We start from the raw sequence: 24,528 nt of genomic DNA on the forward strand, positions 1-24,528 counted from the left end.
CCAGGAGAATGCTGTGGGAAACGGTGTCAAAGGCTTTACTGAAGTCTAGGTAGACAACATCCACAACCTTTCCTTCTTCCACTAAGCAGGTCAACTTGACAAAGGAAGAGATCAGGTTAGTCAAGGAGGGTTTGCCTTTCACAAACCCATGTTGGCTGGGCCTGATCCCCTGGTTGTTCTGCCTGTGCCACATGATGACACTCAGGATGAACTGCTCCATGACTTTTCGTGGCATGAAAAAGGCCTGTTGGGCTGACAGGCCTGTAGCTCCCCAGATCCTGCTTCTGGCCCTTCTTATAAATGGGCATCATATTTGCTAACTTTCAGTCAACTGGGACCTCGTTAGCCAGGACTGCTAGTAATTGACTGAAAGTGGCTCAGTAAGCACTTCTGCCAGCTCCCTCAGTACCCCTGGGTGGACCCATCCAGTCCCATAGAGGTGTGTGTCTAAATGGTGTAGCATTTCCCCTTGGATTATAGAGATTTCATTCTAGTCCCTGTCTCCGTGTTCCAGCTCAGGGGGCTGGGTATCCTGAGAACAACTGGTTTTACTATTAAAGACTGAGGTAAAGCAGGCGTTAAGTACCTGAGCCTTTTCTTCATCCTTTATCACTATGTCTCTCCCTTCATCCAAAAAAGGATGGAGATTCTCCTTAGCCCTCCTTTTGTTGTGGATGTATTTGTAAAAACATTTTTATATTTTAATCTGGCAGTAGCCAGATTAAGTTCTCATTGGGCTTTGGTCTTTCTAATTTTCTCCCTCCATAAGCTCATGACATCCTTGTAATCCTCCAGAGTTGTCTGCCCCCTTTCCCTTCTCCTGAGTTCCAACCAAAGCTCTGTCTTCAGCCAGCTTGGTCTTCTTCCCTGCCAGCTCATCTTTTTGTACATGGGGATGTACTTCTACTGAGCCTCTAGAATTTCCTTCTCAAAGTGTGTTCAGCCTTCCTTGACTCCTTTGCCCCTTTAGGACTGACTCCCAAGAGACTCCATCAGCAGTCTCCTTAACAGGCCAAAATCTGCCCTACAGAAGTCCAAGATGGCAGTTCTGCTGGCACCCCTCCTTATGGCGCCACAAATCAAAAACTATCGTTTTGTGATCATGATGCCCAAGGTGGCTTTGAACTGTCACATCACCCACCAGCCCTTTCCTGTTCACAAACAGCAAGTTCAGCAGGCCACCTTCCCTAGTTGGGAAGGTATGTCAGGAAGCTACCTTCCACACACTCCAAAAACTTCCTAGACTGCTTCATCTCTGCTGTGTTGTACTTCCAGCAATCATACAGTAAGTTGAAGTCTCTCACAAGAACAAGGGCTGGTGATGGTGAGACTTCTCCCAGATGCTTACAGAATACTTCATCTGTCTCTTTATCCTGGCTGGAGTCTATAACAGATTCCTACCAGGATATCTGCCCTGTTGGTCCTTCCCCTGATTTTTACCCATAAATACTTAACCCTACTGTCACCATCATTAAGCCCTAGACAACTGAAACACTCCCTAACAGTGGCTACCCCACTGCCTCTCCTTTCTTGCCTGTCTCTTCTGAAGAGTTTATAGCCATCCATTGCAGCCTGGTTGCGTGACTTGTCCCACTATGTCTCCATGATGGCAACTATGGCAGTTTCCTGCTGCACCATGTCTTTTCAGTTCCTCCTGTTGGCTGCCCATGCTGCATGCACTAGTGGAGATGCACTTCAGTTGGGCTACTGATTCCACCACCTTTTCTACCACCCTAATTCCTATGCCCTAATTCTCAGGTGCCTCTGTGATTTCTCACCCACCAACAGCCTTTGCATCTTTGCTGCCACATGGATCTCCCTCCTCTACTTCCACTGAGATGGCAGACCAAAGGACCTTGCTAACGCATCATCAGACACAGTCAACACTCCCAGGGAAGGGTGATACTCACAGTCCAGGAAGCACCACTTGGGTGAAAGCTTCTGGAATGACAGTGTCTTTGGCTTGGCTCCATCTCCCTCCTGCATAAAAAAAGAGAGGACAAAGTTGTATCTTTTGGCCTCCCCATTTCTCTTCACAGCATCCCTCCTGCTTTGGAAGGTTCCTGGAGACACAGAGGACCACAGGTGCTTGGATGTAAAGGAGACCTTGAACACGGGCACAGCACAGAGTGACGAAGAGCAGAAAAGGACAGACTGGAGCCAATGCACACCAGCCCACTGTGGAGAGGTGTCACAAGATGAGCCCATGAGACTGGCACAGTGGACATAACAGATGGGCCCAGTGGACAGAGTGAGGCCGTACACACCTGAAAGAGCAGGCACTCTAAAGCAGAGGGCTGTGGAGGGAAATCCTGCAGAAAGGCAAGGTGTGCTGTTACAGTCTGTGTCTGGCTGGCCCCCTAGCCCCTCTCTCATCCCATTGGAATTGCTTAATGTGCTGACATATCTGGCTTGACCAAGGTCCCTGGTCCCTGCCTGGCTTTAAGGTCAGAGCACAGTGGATGTCCAAGGAGAGAGAAGAGGTAAACCGTGAGGTGACCAAGGAACACCACCCTCAGTGCACAGTTTTAGAGATGCAGGAGGTAGCAGAGGCATCAGTCTACCATGTTGACACTATAGGAAAGTGTTACCCTCTGAGTCCAGGAGCCATGTGCCCGCCTGTGTGTCCTTGCCAGTGCCTGTGCACAAGGTGAGCAGGGGACAGACATGCGGAGCAGGAAGAAAAAGAGGCAGACGACAGCGTGCCAGGCACACTGTTGCCCAGGCAAGCAGCTCCACAACTCAGCCCTGCAGGACACTACGCACACGCTGGATAGGATTCCCTCAGGCACAAGACTCAGCTAACTGGGGACTGAGCAATGTCCCTTCAGTCTTCTGGGTGAGAATCAGATTGAGCAGTGCAGCATCAGGAGCCACACTATGGACTCAGAAGGCATTGCTCACCAGGAGTAAGAGTTACACAGTCTGTGTACAGGTCACAGACATGTGCTAGTACATTGGCAAGAGCACAAAAGTTAGTACTTGCAAATTAAGAGTCGGCACCTGAGAGGGCAGAGCTGTGCCAGGAAGCACAGAACCTGCAGAGGATTGAAGGGTGATAGACCCCCACAGGATGGGTGTCTATTTCCACTACTCCATACATTTTCTGTGTCACTGACACTCTGGGCTTGGAGAACACAGTCAGAAGAGCAACGTTGAGAAAGAAGCTGCCAAACAGCAGGGAGCTACAAGCCATCCAGCTTGGGATCCTGCCTCCACCACATGGTGAAGGCAAACCACGACCTGAAGCAAGAGTGTGGGTGTGTGGGTGCACGAAAGTCAAGAAAGTTTAAAAATCCTTTCCCTGAACTCCTCCATTCTTGGCATCCAGCCACAACCACTTCACACACAGAGACTCACCTCCTGCAGCTTCTCGATTTGGGTCCGGCACAACTCCAGGTCACTGTCTCCTGGAACCACGATGATCCCCAGTGGCACAGCTGCATGACAGGGCACAGACACAACTCAGGGAGCAGCCCGTGCCCCATCCCCAACACCTCGTGCAATTTAACTACAAGCTTTGCCAGACTCAGGTACTGAAGCTCCCGCCCCTTGGTCACTCAGTTGGTCACTCACAGGCTTCCTTGAGCTTTTCCTTGTCATAGTTCAGCGCCTCATAGTCACGCATGCTGATTCGGCTCACCCGGATCCGCAGCCGCTCGGGCACTGGCTGCTGGCTGTGTGCAAGGGGGAAGGAGACGGAAGAGATCACAAGGTGACAGACCACTCTCTCCTTATCTCCCTCATCCCTCCAAAACAAGCAAGAGCACAGTGTTCTACAGACTGGGTGGGGAGCTTGGCATCAGCAGCTTCTCCACCACCACGGTCTGGCCATATTTCTGTGACTTGATCCCTTCCCAGACCCTCTACAAAAAAGAGGATTGAAATGCCTCCATGAGTCATGGATCAGTCCATTCCTTCCCCCTCCAACCCTTCTTCCCTGGAGAGAAGGTGGCAGATCGATCTGAGGAACCTACTCATTGAGCAGAGGCATGGAGTTGCGGCGCTTGGTCTTCTGCACCATGTTTGCTTGGTTGCGCAGGGAGATGTGGATGCAGGAAGCTGCCAGCTTGCAGGGTTCTCCATCCACCTGCATAGGGATGGCCTTGGATGTGGTGAGAACCACCTGCCGGCACTGACAGAGCCGTTCCCCATGGCCACCGACCTGCAAGGCAGCCTGTGAAAGGGTCCATTGTGAGAGTAGAGCATGGACTCAGGGGTGGATGAGAGGAGCACCCACTGGCAGTTAGATGTTTTAAGTGAACCAAGTTCTGAGGGTCTCAGTCCTGATTTCAGAGAGAAGGGACCCACAGAGGCCAGGGCATGACAGCACCTCACCTAAATGTCAAGAGAGCAGACGCTGTCACACAGGCCAACAGCACAGCTTCTCCAGAGAGGATCTGTGGAGTTGGCTGACACCTGGTCAATGGGACCAGTCACTTCCTTAGTTGTTAGCTACAACTGGCAAAAGCACTGACTTACCAGAGATGTCATGGTGAAGCCAATAACTTCAATGCAACCATCGTCATGGCGCTGAGGCTCGAAGTCATGGTGCTCTCCAGGGTTGCCCCAGGGCATGGTGCCTGCACAGTACCTGTGAAAAGATGGTAAGAGATGCATGGACAGGCACCCCAAACCCAGGCAGGGATCTGCGGCACATGGGCGAGAAGGCCAGCATATGAAGACAGGTCCTGGGACTGCTCACCTTGGGATATTCAGGAAGACCAGGCACTGGGGCTTCAGGTCCTGAATCTTGGAGGTCAGGTCTGTCCCATCACACTGGAGACAATACAGAGGTGTTCAGGCTGCTTTAAGAGGGAGCCTGGTCCATCCTACCCACTTTGGAAGAAATGGCCTCCCTCCTCTGCTCCCTACAGTGACTGTCCTCCAAGTCAGAGGAAGCTGATGTCCCAGAAACATATCCACTCCCCAACACTGAGATACTCAGTGTGCCAAGGGACCACTCCTCACATCTCCACAGCTCACCCCTTCACTGCACCAGAGCACCCCAGCATACTCACAACCAGCCTGACATGCTTTGCCAAGTCCTTGGAGCTCCCAGTGAGGAAGTCAGAGAAGGCCGTCTGCCAAGGTAAGAGCCAGTGTTAGTGTCCAGATGTTCACCGAAACGGGCAGCCAGGAAGCCTGCCACTGACCTGCAGATCTCAGCTGCTGAAAACCACAAATCCCCTTTTCATGCACTGGCAGAAGCCCTCTCCTCCTCCTGTCCCAAAATGACCCGATACATTCCATTTGCTATATTGCCTACCAGAAACCCTGGGGCACCTTCAGTAACATGCCTCAGTATTCCCTTGCCAGTCCAGTTCTGACTTCAGGGAAGAGCTGGCAAGATGGGTCTCTGCTAGCAAAAGGCTCAAGTCACAAGAGACAAATTCAGTCTCAAGTTGTAAGGAAGCATCACAAACCAGAGCTGATGTGACACCATCTAGAGATACCAGGAGGGACAGTATGGGTCCCCTTTGGGGTTAACTGTACAGACAGGAAGAGAGACACAAGCAGGTCAGATGTGAGATGGCACAGAGCAGCATTTGGCCTTTAGTATGCTCAAGTACCAGCCACCCAGACACCTAGGTAGAAGGTATATTGAGGATGGGGAGACAGAGGAATAAAGGCAATGCTGAGATGCAATCTAGAGGTGAGATACAGGAAGGTGGTATAATTAGCCAGGGAGCTGCAACTGGCCCAAGATATAAAATAAAAGAACAAAGTAGTGTGGGGACTCTATGGAAAGGCTTCCTTCCTCTGCAGGGGTGACAGCCTGCCTCCCCACAGCTCTGGGGAGGTCCTGCCTGGGTGACCAACCGTGAGCCAGAGAACAAGAACAATAGTGGCAGGAGATCAAGACAGCAACTGTACTGCAGGCCATGGAGCAAGCTGTACTGCCAGCAGCACTCGCAGCCAAAGAGGAGCTGTGACTCCCAGCGCTGCAGCCTTTCTCCAGCAATCCTCCAGCTTCAGGGCGGGTAAAGGTCCATGTAACTTGGATGAGTGAGTTTAGGGGGTAGACAGGAGGCAGGTCCATGCCTGTGCTCCAGATGTTAAGGTTGCTATGAAGGCATGCTCAGATATCCTCCACACACTCACCCCAGCATAGAACATTTTATTCCGAAACCGGCTGTTGAACTTCTCCGGGTTGGCCTCTAGGGAAAGGATAAAAAAGTTCAGGTCATTGGCCTGCACATGGAAATATTTCACTTGCCAGCTCTCCCCAGACATAGTTCTCCAGCCAGCCTCATCCAGGAGTCAGACCCCAGTTCTCTTCCTGTGCAGGCAATCCCTCTTGCCACTCTGCAGCCTCAAACTGCTCCTCATGTTTAACGTTCAGGTCTGTCTCTGGGGAAATCCTCTTGTTCACTTTCCTGAGGAACCCAAAAACGCGAACGGGTCCATCCCACAGACCCTGCCCAAGCCCTGCCACTGCCCTGTACCTCGGGATTCATGAAACTCCAGCGTCACTCGTGCATCAAAGCCAAGGCTGAAGTAGTTATTAAAGACATCCAAAGGCAGCTGAAATGGAAAGGAGGAATAAGGATGAGACTGCCGGTGTGTGGCTGTGGCAAAGATGAGGTCAGGTTACAGCAGAGCCACGTACAGTGCTCATGAGGCTGAGGGAGCCTGCTTGCCTTCTCCCCAAGAAAATACAGAGGTTACCAGCATGAGATGATGGATTGGTCCCTGGCTCCTAGGCCCAAGGGAACACACTCTGCTGTCTGAGATATCTGCAAATACCCATGTATCTGCTAAAGAAACAGTCTCAGAGGGTACTGGGTTTATACCTGTTGCAAGCTATGGTTAAAAACCATAGACATTTAGTTCTGAACTCTACATGCCTTGCCATGAGCACTGTGACTCAGAGCCATGATGAGAGCAGTGAAATTGCAGAAGGGAGAGAGAAACACCAACCCAACACTCTAGCCCCAGGTGCTAGGGCTGCCTGAGCCAGTGGGAGAAAGGAGAATGGAGCACCCCAGCGCAGGAAACAAATACGGAGAGGAGTGTCCCACCTTGTCAGTGGCTGCCTCATCCTTTTCCTCAGGGTTTGTGTCAGGGTTTGGCTCCACATGGAGGTTCCAGCGATCGAGCTGCACTATGTTCCCATCTTCTACATGAGACAGGATCTTGGACAGAGGCTCATCCGTGTAACCCTGGTGAAGAGAAGGACTTGGTGAGTCTCATGCCTGCCTCCCACAGAGATGCCCCAGAGACAGCAGGTTTTGGTAAGACATCCCAGAGCATAAGATGTAGAAGAGATCAACTCTACTTGAATGCACAACAAAGTGGGACTTTAAATTTAAAACAATATATCTTCCTTCTAAAAATCTCCTGAAGTTTGAAATAGTGATTGCTTTTGTTAACATCCTACTAGACTATTATCTAATGCAGAACAATTCAAATGTTAGAAGAATGGTAACATCCAAATGGCACTTATTTGTTGATCTGTTTTTATGGGAAGTCAAAACAGTAGCCCATGCAAAATCCCACCCATGTGTCTGGAAGAGGAGTTGAAGTGCTCAGCCCTTCTCTGTCAGCAGTGGGCTCTCGTGCCCATCACTTACCCCACCCCAGTTCAGTGTTCTGGCCAAGTCATTCCCTGTTCCCAAAGGTAGGATGGCCACAGGAGGAGGTGGGTTGATCCGTAACTGGTCCAGAATGGAGAGTATCCAGCCCACCTGCTCAAGCAAGAGAGTGCAGAGGAGCGGTTATTTCAGGGACCAGCAAGCAGGCAGAGGTGGCTCAGAGCACTTGCGATGGCAGAGATGGGGTCCCCTTAGCCACCACCAAGGCTATTCACAGTCTTTAATGCTCCAAACAGGTGATGCAGGAGATACTAGTAACCCCAGTGAAGATACTGGCCTCCTAAAGAGCTACAAATCCAGACATGTTACAGACTATCACTCCCTGAAGCAGGGCATAAGGGCACCCACAGTATCCAGTGCCACAGTGCACAGTTTGCCTCATTCTGGATTACAATAAGGAAGGGCTGCTTCCTGCACTGGAAGGGCATGGGGCAAAGGGCATCACAGGCACCAAGGGCCTGGGGGACTCACCGTGCCGTCTCCCCCACATGCCAGGATCCGGAGGTTGTGGACTTTGCGGTACAGCTCCAGCCTGCAGGGAACAGGGAGGTTAAGGAGGGAGGGAAGAAGTACTGAAGGTGTTACACAGCAGCTGCCTCACAGAGCCCTTGGTATTCACAAAGGGCTACTCTCCCATTGCCACAGGTGTTCTCAACAGTGGGTAAAGCCACAGCAACTTTGGCTTCACCAGCGCTTGCATAGGAAGAGCGGAGTGTCCACAGGCTGTGCACACACAGATAACCCAAGTAAGGAGACAAGACTCACACAATGTTAATTAAATATAAGGAACTAAGTCTGGGAACCTCACCCCATAGATAGTCTCTTTGCCACTAGCCTTAAGACTAGACCAGCCCTCCAGCAGGAATCACCAACTGACCACAAGCTATCCTAGAGAGGCCTCTCAAAATGTTGGAGGTCTCTTTGCAGGTGGGAGCTATGGAGCATCAAGCAATTTCTGGGGCACGGATGGAGGAGAGAAAGATGCTGCCTCCATCAGTACTCACGCCTCCTTGGGTCCACCTTGGCTGAGGTCAAAAACTTGCCGTGGATTGAGATACCACATGAAGGACTGGATGATCTTGGCTCCCTATGGGGAGAAGAAAGACATCAGGTAACAGGGAGTTCCCAGTGGACAGTGGAAGAAGGCATCTGGTCCTGGGGACAGCCCAAGACAACATCATTCTGAGAGGCACAGAGGCAAAGCCTGGCCTAGGTAGGAGTTGTTGGGCAGAAAACTGGCACTGTGGTGATTGCCATGCCTCTTCTGCAGCTGAGACATCACCAAAACCATGATGAGACCTTGGCAGTCAAACGGCAGTGCCCTCATGGAGATGTCTTCTCAGGGAGACACTGGGTAAGGCCATACCTGATTCCCACCGCTCTTGGGGTTCACAAACACCAGTAAGGGCTTCATAAGAGGAGCTGGCATGGGCTTGATGACAAAGGGTTTCCACCTCCCTTCCTGCAAGAGACACCACAGGTCCTTCAACAAACCTGGGAAAACGCAAACTCCCACCTCCAGCTGAGCCCTAACATCATGCAGGTCAGAAGGGTGAGGAAGAGAACATCCCAGTCACCCCATAAGCCTCATAGCTGGAATATACTCTACCAGGAGATATCTGCCCTCCAGCTCAACTTCCTTAACCTCAGCACAGACCCAGCAAAGCCCCCTTTGTTTCCCAGCCCTGCTCCTCACTGTTCAGTCCCTCTGCCCTTCCAAGACAAGGTTATTCCTTGTCCCCTGATCTCTTACCTCGGCCCCCTTTTTGCTGGATTTCCGCTTGAATGATGTCCTCTTCTTCTTCTTACTAGATTTTAGTGGATTCTAGAGACAAAAGAAATAAACATAGCAACTCCGTAAGGAGCCACTGGGCAAGTGGGAGTTGAGAAAGAGTCACAAGAACCAAGATGACTTACCTGGGGCCGTCGGACCCGCAGAATCCAGGTGGGAGGAACGACGACAGCAGCATGAGCCCCCAGCGAGCAGGGCTCTTCAATGTGTTGCAGCATGAAACATGACACTTTGCTGTGATACTGGGGAATGAGAAGACAGAGAGAAAACTCAGCTGCTCAGTTTTCTAGGGACAGCCACCATCTTCTCCCAGCTCCCACATGCCAATACAAGGAGTGCTGAAGGAAACCATACAGAAATTTTGTAATGGGAAGGCAATGAAGGGAAAGTTTCTAGAAGGAGTTCACAAATATCATGTTACAGCCTCAGTCAGTAGGAGGAGCTGTTAAGGGTAGGCTGCAGAGAAGCAGCCTGGGGAGTCTCAGCAGAAAGTAGAGGTCATTAGGTGCAGAACAGGCTGGTCAGGCATTCTATGGGGGCTTTGCTCACCGCTTGCTTGCACCAGGAACAGCTGATGGCTACAATCTCTTTACTGTGGAAGGCAAACTTCTGCTGAAAACCCTGTGGAAGAAAGGATAAGAGGCTTAGGGAATTCCCTCAGGGTTTTCTACCTTCCAACAGGACTTTCCCACCACTAAGAGAGACATTAACAAAGAGAGCATGTCAGCAGCTGGAGCCCTCTAGATCCCTGTCAGATAGCCCCAACCACCACTATGGCACCAGGGAGGTCACTGTGCTCCACAGGGGTGTCCTTAATGCTCAAAGAAAGCATGACAGGAAGACAGTCTCCTTCAGGATTGATTGGGCCCAGGGGGAAAACTACTCTATGTGGGAAGCATTTACATAGTGCTTCACTGAGCAAAACAGAGTACGTGTCCTGCTTTTACTGCCAAACAAGAACGGTGGGATGTCCCTGGTTCCCAGCCCTGTTCTTGTCTCTCATTTGACCTTAGATTTCCTGAGGCTGAGAAAAACACCCCAAGATACCTTCTCACCTTGCCACACTGCCGGCATTTCCCTTCCTGCCGCCTTCGGTGCACCCAGTGATGCCGGACAACGATGGGCTAAAGGGAAAACAAAAAAAGAAAAGAAAAAAAAGGGGAATGAAAGGCCCAGCATGTGAAGGAATGCAGGAACAGGCAGAAATAATGGACCCAAGCCACCCAGGACCACTGCTCTTGCAGCAAACCCACTGCTCACAGGCACCAGCTCCAACCCTCTGAGAGAAGGCAAAGCCAAAGAATTGGGGGCATGAGGCCAAATTAAGATGCTCAGAGAAAAGGGAATCAAAACCAGAAGAAATAGGAAGGAGGAGAGGGAAAGTGAAGACTGAAAATCACAGAAAGCAGATCCAAGAGACAGGGGACAAGCAGTAGCACATCTCAGTCCCTTAACATCTCTGTCCAGATGCCCCTAGTGCCAGGTGAAAAACTTGCTGGTGGAAGGTGTGAAAATCCCCAGAGAGACACAGTTTGTGCCCATAGAGAGACAGAAGTGCTTGCAGCTAAGCAGAGAACCTATCTTTCCCATTCCTCTAGGACAGCAGCGGACCCAAAGCCCCCCCCCCCCCCCCAATTCTCCCTGCTCTTTGCCCCAGGGCAATCCTGCAGCCTGCCTCAGCCCCAGGGTGGGCAGCAAGCAAGCACCTCTACCCTGCCTGCAGGCTCATGGTGGGAGAGGGCTGGGGCTTGCAGGAGTCACTTGCAGTGAGGGACTCAGAAGTTTTGTAAGGAAGCACCACATATCCTAAATCCCACCCTACTCTTCCAGCCCTGGATTAGGAATGGCACTGCAGAGAGAATAGCAAAAACAGAAGAGGGAGTGAGAATTCACAGGCTGTGGCAGGGCCCAACATCCTGCTCCTGACAGCTTTTGGGATCATGATGACAGAGGCACAAACTGGCAGGAGGTTTGGGTCAGCTCCAGTGTTGCCTGCTCTGAGTGCAGCACACTGGAGAGGACAAAGAGACCTGTTGGCTTTAGCAGACATGAATCTAGTAGGAGCAGAAGGGGGGCTATGCCTTGAGCTGAACTCTAAGTCCCAGCAGGCACATCTAGGGAGAGGGCTGACCCTGACTGAGATCCCTGGCACCACAAAGGCCAGAAGAGCACATTTCTAGGGAAATGGGAAGGAAGAGGCCTTGAAGGAACTGAGAAGCATTAGAAAGACAGGATGGAGAAGCAGAGTTTGAGAGAAAAAAAGAAAAACCAAGAAAGGGGAGGGAAAATTTGTAGAGTTTGGACAGAAGAAAAATAGAGACAGAAGATCAAGCAGAGGCAGACAGCTGTCAGCAGAGCCCTAAAAATAAGTGAAGCACAAATAGGTGAGCTAGGCTAAGAGTGATATGGGAAGGAGATATGGCAGGAAGAGCAAAGCAAGAAAGGAAGGTTTAAAGTGATGCTGAAAGCTTTGCTTTCTGATGTCACATTGGCATTTGAAAGCAGGCAGCCCTGTGTTTGAATACCTTTCCCCTACTGCATCTGCTGTGCCAGCACAAACACAGTGTGAGGGCAGCTGTGTTACCATTATGGCCCATGACTGAGCCATCCACACCCACTCTAGAGCACTGCATGGGCTACACTGACTCCATAGGCTGGAGGGTGAAACATGAAGGCTGACAGTTGCTTCCATCAGTGCAGCTCAGCAGACAGGTCCCAGGCCACCTCTTACACCCAGTATCTTAAAACATGGGCTAAAGTGGTCTGATAGCACCGCTGCAGGCATCTTCCACTGCTACCTGCAGTACCTGTGACACCCCAGTCAGGGCTGAGTGATAAAGCAAGAAATGAGCCCATACTGCTTCCTTCCAAATTGCAGACTTGGGAACCTGCTTTTTGCAATAGCCCTGTCTATTGTGCCTGGGGACCAACACGAGGGGGAAAGTTTATTCCAGAAAACAGTCTGCAGATTCTCTGCAGATTCAGGAACTTCAGAACATGCTTTACATTCCTTGTCTGCAAGCTCCCCACTCCTCACACTCAGTCTGCACTACTGCCTGGCAAAGAAACATTCCTTTTACTGCACCGCCCCCTTGGAGCAGGAGGCAGCATGATGCCTGAACTCTGATGGGCAAGATGCTGGCAGCATCTGGTGTCTTTGTCACCACACTGGAAAGAGCAAAGGTAGATGTGGGCAGTGTCCGAGGCACATCTCTCACCTCCCGTATGTTCCGGGATCCTGACTCCCTGAAGGAAGGCTTGCAGCGGAAATTTATCTGTAGATTGAACACACATGAGAGGAATTAGTAAAACCATCATACCTCAAGGCAACCTACTGGAGTTTACTGTACTACAGCAAGGCCCAGAACTTCTAGAGCTGTTTGGTACTTGCTGCAAAACCCTCACATATCTCTGTTACTGAACAAAATGGGGCCAAGGGTCCCAATCATGTCACTCCTTTTGATACTGTCTCCTCAGAAGACCCCTCTTTGCAATTACACACTGCAGTTCCCCAATCTTCTCGTCTTTTATTGCCAAAAAGGAAGGGTTGTTACAGTTTTGTGAGCTGCAGAGAGGGCTCAACAGGCTCTACTCACTTTCTCCAGCTGTTCGATGCAGGGTGTATGCACTACAATCTTGCAGGCTGCACACTTACGCCTGGAGAGCGGTTTTTGCTGCAGGATAAGAAAAGGGGAAGAAAAACATGCATGTGAGTGAAAACACGCAGTGTTCTGAGGCCGGCAAACTCAGCCTCCCATCATACCTCCTTCATATATATTGGGATACAGAACACGCCCCATAGTAAAGTTAGACACAGCCTAGACTCCTTGCAAGTGAAGGGATCTAAGCATGTGCCTACAGCAGATGCTCTCAAGCCTGGCACAGAACAGAGAGGTATTTTCCCCACTGTCCTGTCCTGCAGTTCTTGGCCTCTTCTGACACTGCCTGAGAGCACCGTGGCAGCTGGTCTGGGAGGCGCCTGCAGGGCTCCCCCAGTAAGCCCCATGAGCAGGCACTGTCACATCACTGCTCCATCCTACATCATAAGTAGGACTGAACCTGCAAGCTGGGAGGGAGGACTGCAGCAACCCTGTAAGAACAGTGCTGCCTGCAGGGGCTTGGGTCTCCAGCACACATTTTTCTCCTCCATTGAAAGGTCTTGGATTCAGATTATCCTTATAAGGGTGTGGGATCCTAACACCTTCTCCCTGGAATACTCTGGGCAAGTGGCAGCCCTGCGTCCGGTTCCTATTGCAAACTGAGCACCACCACGGGCAGAAACTACAGACTCAGCCCTCCAGTGTGCAGAAGCAGGAGGGACAGACTCCCTGTCTTGGCAGCTCCCCAGACCTCTGCATGTCCCCCAGCAGCAGCAGTACAGACTCCATTGTCACTCATCACATGACAGCCCAGCCTGCATCTTCAGCCTTTACCAGGGAGGTGGGTGATCCCAGGTGACTCACCAACAGCTTTGCCATGCAGTTCTGCTCCCCAACATAGCAGAAGTCCCCAGAGACGTTGGTCTCAAACCAGATGTGCTCCCCATATATCGCAGTCTCCTGAAAGGCACAAGACAACACATTTCTCTGAGAGTACCCCCAGACAGGCAACCGAGCCCCTAAAATGCTTTAAGCAAGGGACAAGATACTAGACAACACTAGGGGGTAGGAGGTTGGAGCTAAAGGTAGGCCAGGAGACAAGATGCACGCAACAGAGAGGGACAACATCTGGACAGAGGAAACCTCACAAAGCTGCTGCCATGGCCAATCTGTTGGAAATGAAAGGGCCCCAGGAAACTAACTCCTACATCCCAGTTGCAGTGTCCTGCACAGGGGAGCTGATTCATCACCCCCTGAGAGGAGGCATCGGGACAAATTCAGTGCAGGGGACTCTCCTGAACCGGCTTCTGCTCTACAACCTCAGGATGCAGTTTAAAGCCTGCCAGGCTTTGCCTGCAAAGGAGCAGGGACTTGCTCCTTGTTGCTTGGCCCCAGCCACCAGATCTCAGCTGTCAGAAGCAGAAGAACTGGCAGTGGAGTAATTATGTCATACTCCCAGGAACCACTTGTGTCTGCACAGCTTCTCCTTGCAGCATCAAGCAGTGTTGCCAGCAGCACAGACATTGGCACCAGCTGGTGGCAATGGTAGAGGCCATAAATGTGTCGAAGTCAGTCACCTGGGAAGCCTCAACCTGGGAAGAGCCTTCTGCTTCCTGGCTGGGAGCCTATTCCATGCAATGCCCAGCAAAACGAGTTACAACTTACGCTCCAGTCCACAGTGCTGCGTATCTGCCTCTCCGAGTCGCTTCTCAGGGCTAGTGCAGGGTTTGGCTGGGCTATCATGTGCTGGAGGCTGGATTTGGCAATAGCTTTCCTGGAAGACACAGAGAGGCTGGCTATTAAATCAAGGTAGGAGGAATAACAACCTGCTTCTAAGATGCAATGTCAGGCTGGAGCAGACAAGCTTCCTCAAGACCAAGTGGCTGGAAATGAGGCGCATCTCGAGCACAGCTGGCTGAGGAGTGCCTGTTCCTATGAGACAGCTGCCCACATTGCTGACAGCTCAGCTAAAGACACCTTGTACCCAGCAAAAGGCACAGCCTGGGCCTGCTGGGTCAATGCCCTTGGGGATGACAGTTCCATTGCAAAACACCCTGGAAGTCTCCAACAAGCTGTGGTGGTAAGGCTGCCTTTGCAGGGACAATCCAGAGCCCCTGGCCCACAGAGGCTCCCTGCAGCTCTCCCATACTAAGGCACATCAGAGCTTGGAGTTCTTGCAGGGACCAGCACAACTAGCCAGAATAAAAGCTGTTGTTTGTTTGGGGCTAGCGAGCTTCTCCCCAGATGCGCTAGGGTAGAGGAAAGGAGCAGGTGATCCAGCCAGCAGAAGAAAGTGTGCACCTCCAGCCCACAACCAGGCCTGCCATCTCCCTCTGGCCCCAGTCTGGCAGGAGAGGACAACCGCAAACTCCAGGGGCTGCACTGAAAGCATCAGCAGCAGCACTGGCCCGAGTGGAAGATGCTCAAGGTATGCCAGCAGCACTGCAAAACACCAATAGTAACCAGGGCCAAAGGCACCGAGTCCCTTCCCTCCTTCCCCACCAAGCCTGAGTCTGCATCCAATTTCTCCCCTCCCCAAGGCACCGATTGCCCACTTGCATGCTGTCGCCATACATACAGCAACCGGGGGCTCCAGCCATCCGGGGCAGCGTGGCAGGTGGACTCCGGTCCCAAGCCCTCGGGGGAGGTGGCAGAGGGGCACCCGGCTCTGGCCACCCCTGCACAGTGTTGGGCCAGCAGCCGTGGGTGGCTGGAGGGGAGCAGCCCAGGTCGGAGGGGATCGCTGGAGCGCCGGCGCTGGCTGAGGCGGCCGGCTAAGCTGGCCTGGCAGCCGTAGGCAGCCCGGTTGTTTACACAACTTCGGTGGCAGGTGGTGGGAGGAGGAGCGCCGCAGGCAGCGGGGGCCCCATGACAGCAGCCCCCCCTGGAGTGGCCGCAGCTGGGGCAGCATGGCCAGCCATGTCTCCTCAGCCCAACGCTCATGCTGGCCCTGCTCAGTTTCTGCTGCTGTGCCACCATCCTCCAGAGACTCGGATTTGGAGCTGTCAGCATGGGGAGCCCTGTTCCCCTCCTCTCCCATGGGAATGAGGCTGGCCAGGAGGACAGAGGGACCCAGCAGTTGGGCATCACTGGCTTGTGCCTGGCCCCCGCGCTTCGCCTGCACAGCAAACCTGGGGCTGAGGCAGGGTGGCGTGGTGCTGGAGCGTCGGCGGGTGCCAGGACGCCGGACCAGGCCCAGGCAGGAGAGGGATGCCTCTGGAGTGCCTGAGCCGCGGCGGCGCTGGACCAGCACGCTGGAAGGCAGCCCCACCTGGGAGCGACGCCTGGCCTTGCCTGTGGGCACGGCCACCACGCTGGTGTGCCGCAGCCTCTTCCGTCCAAAGTGCCGCCTAAAAAAGGTTTCCATTGCAACTGGATGGTGGCTGTTCAAAGAGACCAGGAATTAAGTAGGCTCCCCCACGGGTCCCCAGGCCAGGCTGTGGGGGTCAGGGCAAGGAGTCAGGAGAAAGTAGGGAACAGAGGGCTGAAGCAGGGAGTGGGGGACATGGCAATGCCTCCTGGGGCACGTGGCAGGGTCCTGCTCCCCACAGCTCTACTGCTCCCTGAGTTTCACTGCTCAGCCCAGGGGGCTGCGATGGCAGGGCAAGTGTTCCCACCTAACTGGAAACCTGCTCTCTACTGTGGGATCAGCAGAGACCCTGCACCCCAAGGTGCCAATGAGCCCTGGTACCTCAACTACCCTCACTGCTTTCCTGATGCTGGTCCATCTGGTTTCCCCACAGGAACCACTCTGGCTAAGCACTAGTCCCACCAAATTTGCAGCAAATTGAAATTAAGCCCTTGTGAATCCTACAGAAGAAAATGAACCAGGCCAGTAAAAGCAGTGCAGGCAGATTTGGTAGATCTGGCTAGCTCCAGTGCTCCCCTCTTCCAGAGCTAGTGCTTTGCTTCCCACCTTCTGGCTGCCACCTCTCTTCAACTGGTAGAGAGGATTTATTCAAGGTCAATTCAAAAAACCTCCACAGTTTGGTATAAGCAAACTTCTGGCTCTTCAGCTGCTCCCAAGGCAGGGGACTCTGGATCATGGCAGCCTGCAAGCACACATAAGCCACCACCACCACTCTCAAGGATTTCAGTTCTGTACAAGGCATCTCCTGTACCCACCACAGGGTATGGGCATGCTGCTCACCACTATGCTAAGACTGACATCTGCTCCACTTGCTTCTATCTTCCTTCTTTCTTATGCTCTTTTACACACTCACTTGTAGGTCAGCAATACCAGAGAATCTTCAGGAGAACACCCTGGCCCAAACTTTTAAAGTCCCAAGGCCCACACAAACAGGTAACCTTGTCAGAAGCTTCTTCCCTTTTTATTTGGGAAATGCTGTAAGATGGGACATATTTTATTTTCTGGACAAACTAGAGTTTTTGATAGTGCTTGTAGCACTAGGGGCTGTACATTTTTTTTTTTTAAATGAGTACAAAGCTGACTTTATATTTTTGGAAAAGACCAGGCTTGGTTTGGATTCCTCCAGCCTGGTGGGCAAGGAGATCAGCTCTTTAGTTTGTACAGTCTCATCACCATGCCTGTACTCAGTAATGTAGTACAAAGAGAGAAGGAAAGAAGGACAGCGACGGCCTCCAGAGAGCAGCATCAGGGCAGCTAAAGCCTGGCTGAACTGAAAGCAAAACTAAAGCGTCACCTCTTCAGAAGTATTTCTCAAGTCCCACCACTGCAAGCAATGCAGGCAGGCACTTGGTCACCAGAAGGTTCAATCCACTGAGGCCCATGCAGCTTTGCAGAGGGCAAAAGCACATTTTGCTGATGACCCTGATTCCAGCCTGTCCCCAACACTGTAGTGCTTCATTCCTGTCTGCTGCCCCCATTGTCTGCAGGACGATGCACAGTAAATTGCATAGAATCTAAGAATCCAGACTTCCCCCGTACAACTTGAGGCCATTTCCTCTTGTTCTATCACTTGTTACTTGGGAGAAGAGACAGACCCCACACGTTGCTAAAACCTCCTTTCAGGTAGCTGTAGAGAGCAATAAGGTCTCCCCTGAGCCTCCTTTTCCCCACGCTAAACAACCCCAGCTCCTTCAGCCGCTCTTCCTACGATTTGTCCTCTAGACCCTTTGTCAGCTTCATTACCTTTCTCTGGACATGCTCCAGCACCCCAATGTCCTTGCAGTGAGGAGCCAAAAACTGGACACAGGATTTGAGGCGCTGCCTCACCAGTGTTGCAGCATACAGGGAGACAATCACTTCCTTAGTCCTGCTGGCCACACTATTTCTGATACAGGTTAGGAGGCAGTTGGCCCTCTTGGCCACCTGGGCACATTGCTGGCTCATGTTCAGCCGGCTTTTGACCAGCATCATTACCAACAGGTGTTAAAAATTGTCTGAACAAATAAAACATTAAAAAATGCAAGTGAGAATGCTGCTTGGATGTGGCACACTGCAACAGATCCTTTTTGGCTAGCTTTAGCTGCTGGGGGAGACAGAGTGACCAATTGCACCCCAAATAAGCTGAACGGCTGCTCCCTCATGTCCCAGATACTCCACCAGCATCAAGCTGCTGTGGGCAGGAAGATCTCTCAACACAGCTTCCTTCCTTTTTGCACCACAGTCTCGTGAGGAAATCTGCTAGAACAACCTTGGCTTGACATTTATGTTTGAGTACTAGCTGATTACCAGCCTTTTTATCTTCAGGGCTGTCTGTAAGTGGCATACAGCCTCAAGCTCCAACCACCAATGGTGAAGGTTATTACAAGACAACCTTCTGACAGCCCATGACAGCAGGACACGGCAGCTCAGATATGTTGGGTGAACATATCCCCACCTCTTGCATCTTACTTCCAACCTGAGCTCCAAATGGTGTACTGCAGGTGTTGAGAGCTGCTGCTGGCAGAGCAGATGGACAGACTGCCAGGGGTGCTCAGGGTTGATATGCATCAGCAGAGCTGCATGCAGAGCAGCCAGGGAACCACACACCGGGCAGAGAGGAGCCTGAGAGGAGCTAAGCCCTGGAAGCCTCTGGCCTAACAGCAGCATACTTCTGGGATCTGCCCTTTTTGCCACTGAGAAAAAGATGGAGAAGAGCCAGCACCTGTGGCTGCTCTGCAGACTGCATTGCTCAGCTCAGTTAGGAGGCTGGATGAAGCCAGTCTGGCATTTGCAGTGTACAAAGGAAAGGAAGTACTGCTATGTACACTAGGATATCAAATCTACTTATCAGCAGATACACACTACCATTTCAATCTCCTCCTGTGAATAAGGAAAGAGACAGCAGATCTGGTCTGCTCATGATTTTCAGTCAGAGCTCTTGGGAGGTGTTTTTTTTTTTTTGATAACCAGAGCCCTCAAAGTCTCCTACACTCCCAGCCTGGTCTCAGTGGGCAGACACACTGCTGAAGCAGGAACATGTCCTCGCAGGATCCAAATGCCCTTGGAAAGTACAGCAGGGATTGAAGAGGAAAAACTTGCATCTTGTAACTTCAGTGGACACGGAGCTCATGGATCAGCTGACTCAGAGACATCTCTCCAGACATCCAACAGCCATCCCTCATGTGGTGGTGGTAGTCCTAAAATCAGACAGGCTGACTCCCAGGGCTAAACATGCAGTGTCCATCATGGTATAACCTCTTGCCCCCATCAGGAGGAGCACCTGGATATTCAGCTCCATTATTCTGCTTTGCTTCACTAGCCTCAAGCAAACTCCCATATACTAAACTGAACAGGCCCTCTGTGCCCTTAGATACATAGAGCGATCTTGTGCCATAAGCCTGCTTGGCCCTTTCTCCACATTTTTATTCTCTCTGTCCCTCTAGCAACCTGGTCTATTCCTGCCAGTGCCCAGAAGCAAGAGAGATCTCAGGTTACCTTCATACAGTGGCATATCTGGCACCTGTCCCCTGGCACCAAAGGTGGCAAGAGGACCCTACTGCAGGACACTGCTGGCAGCAAACACACAAGTCTTGAGTCATAGAAAAGCCTGGATATGAAAAACACCATTAGCTCCTGACCTTTCAGCAAATCTCCAGTTAGTCGACTGGAAAGCATTTTTTCCAACCACGGGACTACAAGGAAAACGAGTCAGAGTGCTTTGCCCTGTTCCATGACAAGCACCTGTCCTGATGGCAGCTGGTTGGGTTCCTGCATCCTGGCTTGCTGTGGGTGCTGGGGAGCTGCTGTGGCACTGGAGCTGGCAGCATGCGTGCAGGAGCCCGTTTCAGTTTACAAGCTGTCTTCGCCTGTCAAGGACACTTGACTTGTACAGATCAACCATAAGGAAAGTATAACTGTTATTATTAGCCACCCCTGCATGACAGCCAGATCCCCTGGGCTTCTGCCTCTCTGTCTCCTCCCTGCTAGGACATCAGAAGGACTGAGGGACAAGAGCCTGGGAGCCCATCCAGAGAACTGCTGCTCATCCCCACGCCATCCCCACCCACCACTTGCTTTCAGCCTCGGTTTCTATCACAAGCTTGTGCAGCCCACATCCCCCTCTCAGTGCTCTGATATTCAATCTTCCCATGTATGTTGCCGTCCTCACACCACCCTTCCTGAGATGCCGTCCCTGCTCTCCCATGCTGCTTCCCACGTATCAGTCACCAGCCTCTCCCCTTAGGGCTCCCTGGCCAACCCTCTCTGAAGGGCCACAAAGAGCAACCTGCACAGATGAGGTCTGCTGAGGAAGGTGCCCCCATGCCAGACAGGGAAGAGAAAACACTGGACAAGATGTAGTGCAACCTTCAGGCTTTCGTTGCAGCAATCAGCAAGTTCCCAAACTGTGCAGTTTGTTTGTACTCAGAATTTCCATTCCAGCTGTCATCTCTCCTACCATCATGCAAATAAAAGAGTCAGGAATTCCCCCATGTTGGGTCCAGTAGGAGCAAGGAGATGGGGCTCCCCCCAGCACAGGGGCAGGGAGGCTCCATCCAAACCATGAGCCTTTCAAAGTGTCACAAGGGGTGAGCTACAGGCTATGCTCAACTGTTTGGGGATTCATACATTTGATCTACTGCAACAAGTGCCACCACCTATAGGGGCCACAGCACCTCACTCCCAGGCTTCTGAGCTGCAGGAGCATGGCATTCCCAGGGCAAACCATGGCTAAGGACATCCTTGGTTGCGCTGTCACCCTTCAGGGGAAGAGATTACTGCTACAACCTTAAGGCTGCCCCTCCAGGCTGCAGAAGCCCATTTCTGGTCCTAGCAGAGCACTCAGAGGGGAACAAATCTCCACCTATCTCTCAGTGAGCCCTGGGTTTGATCAAGACAAATTCAGACCTCTCTTCTAGTGAGAAAGCAAGGAAAGTGCTTAGAAACCAGCTGGTGGTCAGATGCATGCAGCTGCAGAGAACCTCCTCCCAGTCCTGAGGTCTTTGGGGTCTCTGCATTGCAAGGGCTACTGGGCATGGACAGCAAGAGCAAGGTACCCCTGGCAATACCTAAGCAAGTTTGCTAACTTGTTCAGAAGCCTGCCAGTGTTACTGGGCACTCTGGTTGACCATCCTGGAGGCCCTGGGACAGCACTGCTTCACAAGGGATGGGCAGCTACATCAATTTGCCCTCTGCACCCATCTTGCGTGTGGCTCAGCAAGAGCACAACTCACAGCCTCCTGCTCTCACATATAGACACCTCTGTTCACAGTGTCACAGCACTGCCAGCACTGTGGACCTGACACAAATATCCTATCACCCCAGACATGAAAGACTAACAGGATACCTGCACAAGATGACCAGAAGCAAAACCTGTCCACAGGCCTTACTGCAGGCGACAGAAACTTCACAGCACACCTCAGCATCACCATTTCAGCATCACTTCTGACTGCTGGTGCCCTGGGCACATCACCATGCAGTTCACACCAGGGATGAGACACAGGCACTAACTCCACACCATTTTTGGGTATTCACAGTCAGTCAGAAGCTGGGGACACACGGGGGAGATGCAGCCACTAAGCTTCCTTCTTTGAACTAGCAAGGCAGGGGGACGGATGCAGCACTGGGGACCAGCAGCTGCCTTGCAGGGGGATTGTAGCATGGTAAAGAAATGAAACACCACAGCTTTGCAGTTTGCCATGGAAGGCTTCTCCAAGTGGCAAAGCCAGGTGGAAGGCCACTGCCTGGCCCTGCCTCAATCAATGCAAGGCAAAAGTCATCCCACCTTCATGCCTGGCCCTTCAAAAGACAGTGTTCTCAAGTTTGGTTTTCTGGGAAGAGTACAGGCTGGGAGCAAAAGGGTCTGAGACTTTTTTTACAGTTCCTAGCATTATCCCAACATCCTTGTGGCAACTCCATCCTGCCTCACCCCAAACTCTGTATGATGCTCCAGTGCCATCTCCCCTTCACCACCTTCTCAGCAAACCTGAGATGTCCTTTATGGTATATCTGCCAGACTAGCTCAGATCCTCTACTTATGCTTCATAAAGTCAAGAGTTTGTCAGTCCTAGGGTTCAGAGTAACATGACTTCTTTCCCAAAATCCATGGAAGACAGTATTTTGTCTTGATTTAAATCAAAGCCATTCCCTTTGAGTCTCCTGGGCTGATTCTGGGCATTCATATTCTTGACAACTTTCCACCACCATAATGTTATGAAGTTTATATGCCACTACAGTAAATAATCTGCCTCCTGGCAATCAAAAAACCTGACAGCACTGATATAAACAATCTGTTGCTGCATTTGGCTAAGGAGTCAAACAGCAAGACTGATAGCCTCGAGCTGTGAATTAACCAGGAGTAAAAGCAGAGGCTGAGCCACCGCTATCAGTGATGCAGGGGTCGAGGGAGAGGCCAGCCATGCAGTTTCTATTTTGGTCCCATCAGCAGGACCAGCAATGCAGGCTGGGAAGGACTTGGAGTCACTTTCTTCTCTCTCTCTGAGCTCCCTTTCCAAAGTGACATGCACAAAGTAAATCAGCAGGGGGGCTTAGCAGGGTGTCCTGGTGGTTTGGGTGCCCAGCCCGTGATTTCTTTTGCAGATTCCCATTATTGTCCCCAGTGCTGGTCACCTCCTTCAGTATGCACAGCTTTGTGCCTCACAAGGCAGGACATGCTACTTAAAGGGTGGCCAGTCCCACGGACCAGCTGTCTGATCCAGGCCCCTTCCCATCCCCCACCCAGCACAAACAAAAGCAGCAAACGAGGGGACAAGAAAGAAGAGGAGCAGAGAAGGGGAGCGCGTGGGGAGAAGCCCCTGTGACCTGATCCGGAGCGGCGCAGGGGTCCTGCAGGTGCCGAGCGGGTGGCGGTGGCCGTGCAGCAGCTGTGGGCCAGCCCTCCCCTACCGGGCCAGCCCTCCCCTACCAAGTCCTAGTTTGGAGAGCGAGCGCTTGGCTTCTCCCTCCGCTCCTCCCCGCGCTGCAAACCCTGACAGCGCTCGTTAAAATAACCAACTGCACTTCCTCTCAGAGCAGCCCCAAGGCCGGCTTGCCCCCGGTCGCAGGCACGGGCACCAAAGGGGGGTCAAAAAGAGAGGGGTCCCCCCGGCGCCCAGCTGCCCTCCAAATACCCAGCTGCGGCTCGAGGATGGCACTGCTTCCCTGGGAGCGGCAGGAGGAGGACAAGGGGAAGAATGCGCCTAAGAGGCGATTCTCTCCCGCCTCCTTGGGACCTGGATAAAGGGGTTTGCACAGCTGACGAGATCAAAGCCGCCTGCCACGGAGAACCTATCTTCGTGTACAGGAGGTAACTTGCTCCTGACTTATAGACAGTCTTTGCTCCAGGCAGGCTCCACAGATGTCTCAGGAGCTTTTTGTCTTCCCTTGTTGCTAAAACTCTCCATGGGACCCTCTTGTAGCCAGGCTGGGGACTTCCCCATCATGTTTCACCACTCTCTGGGTCCCCCAGCTGTCCCTAGGGACCTGCTCCCAGCCAAACACAACCCAGCTCCCTTTTGGGGCCACAAAACCCACGTCTGCTTTGGTCTTTGTAGAGAGGGGAGGGAGGGTCATGCCACAGGCCAGCTCACTTCAGGATGCGTCATCAACTATTGTTATTTTGGTCACTTACCCGGCGATGGGAACCGATAGCCACACACACACACACACACACACACACACACACACACACACACACACACGGCTGTAGTGAGTGAGTCAGCCTGAGTGGCTGCAGCTCGGACCTCTTCCTTTCACACCCTGCCCCCTCCCGCCTGCTCCTTCCCCTTGCCTACATGTCATGGCTAAAATTAGGCAGGGAGCTCTTCTCCTCTGTGTGTAGGAACGTGCATGTATTTGGACCGTGCCCAGTGCTCCTTGGGGCCTGGAGAGAGACTACAGTAACAGGATCATAACAAAACGTCACGGAGGCTGCAGCCAGTGTGCCAAAGCGGCCAGCCGCCTTCCCTGATGGGTGTCTTGAAAGCAGTTCACAGGAAACCATTAACCAGAGGGGAGTCAGGCCTGAAGGCTGAGCTACCACCACTGCTGCCACCTCCATCACAGCAGAAGGAGCAAGTAGCCTTTGCGAAGCAGGGGGAGGCAGGGGTAGGAGAGGACACGTGAGCACCACCAAAGCTGCTGTGGGGATTGCATTCAGCCCTTTTCTCACAACGCCAGAGGGGAAAGGGAGCT

General features: G+C 52.2%; 1 protein-coding gene across 1 annotated transcript in view; it reads right to left on the reverse strand.

The window, feature by feature from the left end:
- DGKZ (diacylglycerol kinase zeta) overlaps positions 1–24,528 on the reverse strand; it is a 53,984-nt gene that overhangs the window by 11,085 nt on the left and 18,371 nt on the right. Inside the window, exons 2-23 of the mRNA XM_018082753.2 lie at positions 14,655–14,763; positions 13,854–13,949; positions 12,987–13,064; positions 12,609–12,665; positions 10,446–10,514; positions 9,940–10,011; positions 9,516–9,632; positions 9,352–9,423; positions 8,965–9,060; positions 8,603–8,685; positions 8,070–8,130; positions 7,578–7,691; positions 7,026–7,166; positions 6,450–6,528; positions 6,106–6,161; positions 5,022–5,084; positions 4,706–4,779; positions 4,483–4,594; positions 3,978–4,177; positions 3,577–3,677; positions 3,361–3,440; positions 1,911–1,980 (exon numbers count right to left, since the gene is read on the reverse strand). Of these exons, the coding sequence (XP_017938242.1) occupies positions 1,911–1,980; positions 3,361–3,440; positions 3,577–3,677; positions 3,978–4,177; positions 4,483–4,594; positions 4,706–4,779; positions 5,022–5,084; positions 6,106–6,161; positions 6,450–6,528; positions 7,026–7,166; positions 7,578–7,691; positions 8,070–8,130; positions 8,603–8,685; positions 8,965–9,060; positions 9,352–9,423; positions 9,516–9,632; positions 9,940–10,011; positions 10,446–10,514; positions 12,609–12,665; positions 12,987–13,064; positions 13,854–13,949; positions 14,655–14,763 (2,000 nt within the window). The remainder of the gene's footprint in view (positions 1–1,910; positions 1,981–3,360; positions 3,441–3,576; positions 3,678–3,977; positions 4,178–4,482; positions 4,595–4,705; positions 4,780–5,021; positions 5,085–6,105; positions 6,162–6,449; positions 6,529–7,025; positions 7,167–7,577; positions 7,692–8,069; positions 8,131–8,602; positions 8,686–8,964; positions 9,061–9,351; positions 9,424–9,515; positions 9,633–9,939; positions 10,012–10,445; positions 10,515–12,608; positions 12,666–12,986; positions 13,065–13,853; positions 13,950–14,654; positions 14,764–24,528) is intronic.

Source organism: Manacus vitellinus, unplaced genomic scaffold (assembly GCF_001715985.3).
Source record: "Manacus vitellinus isolate BGI_N305 unplaced genomic scaffold, ASM171598v3 scaffold_6_pilon, whole genome shotgun sequence".
Lineage (NCBI taxonomy): Eukaryota > Metazoa > Chordata > Aves > Passeriformes > Pipridae > Manacus > Manacus vitellinus.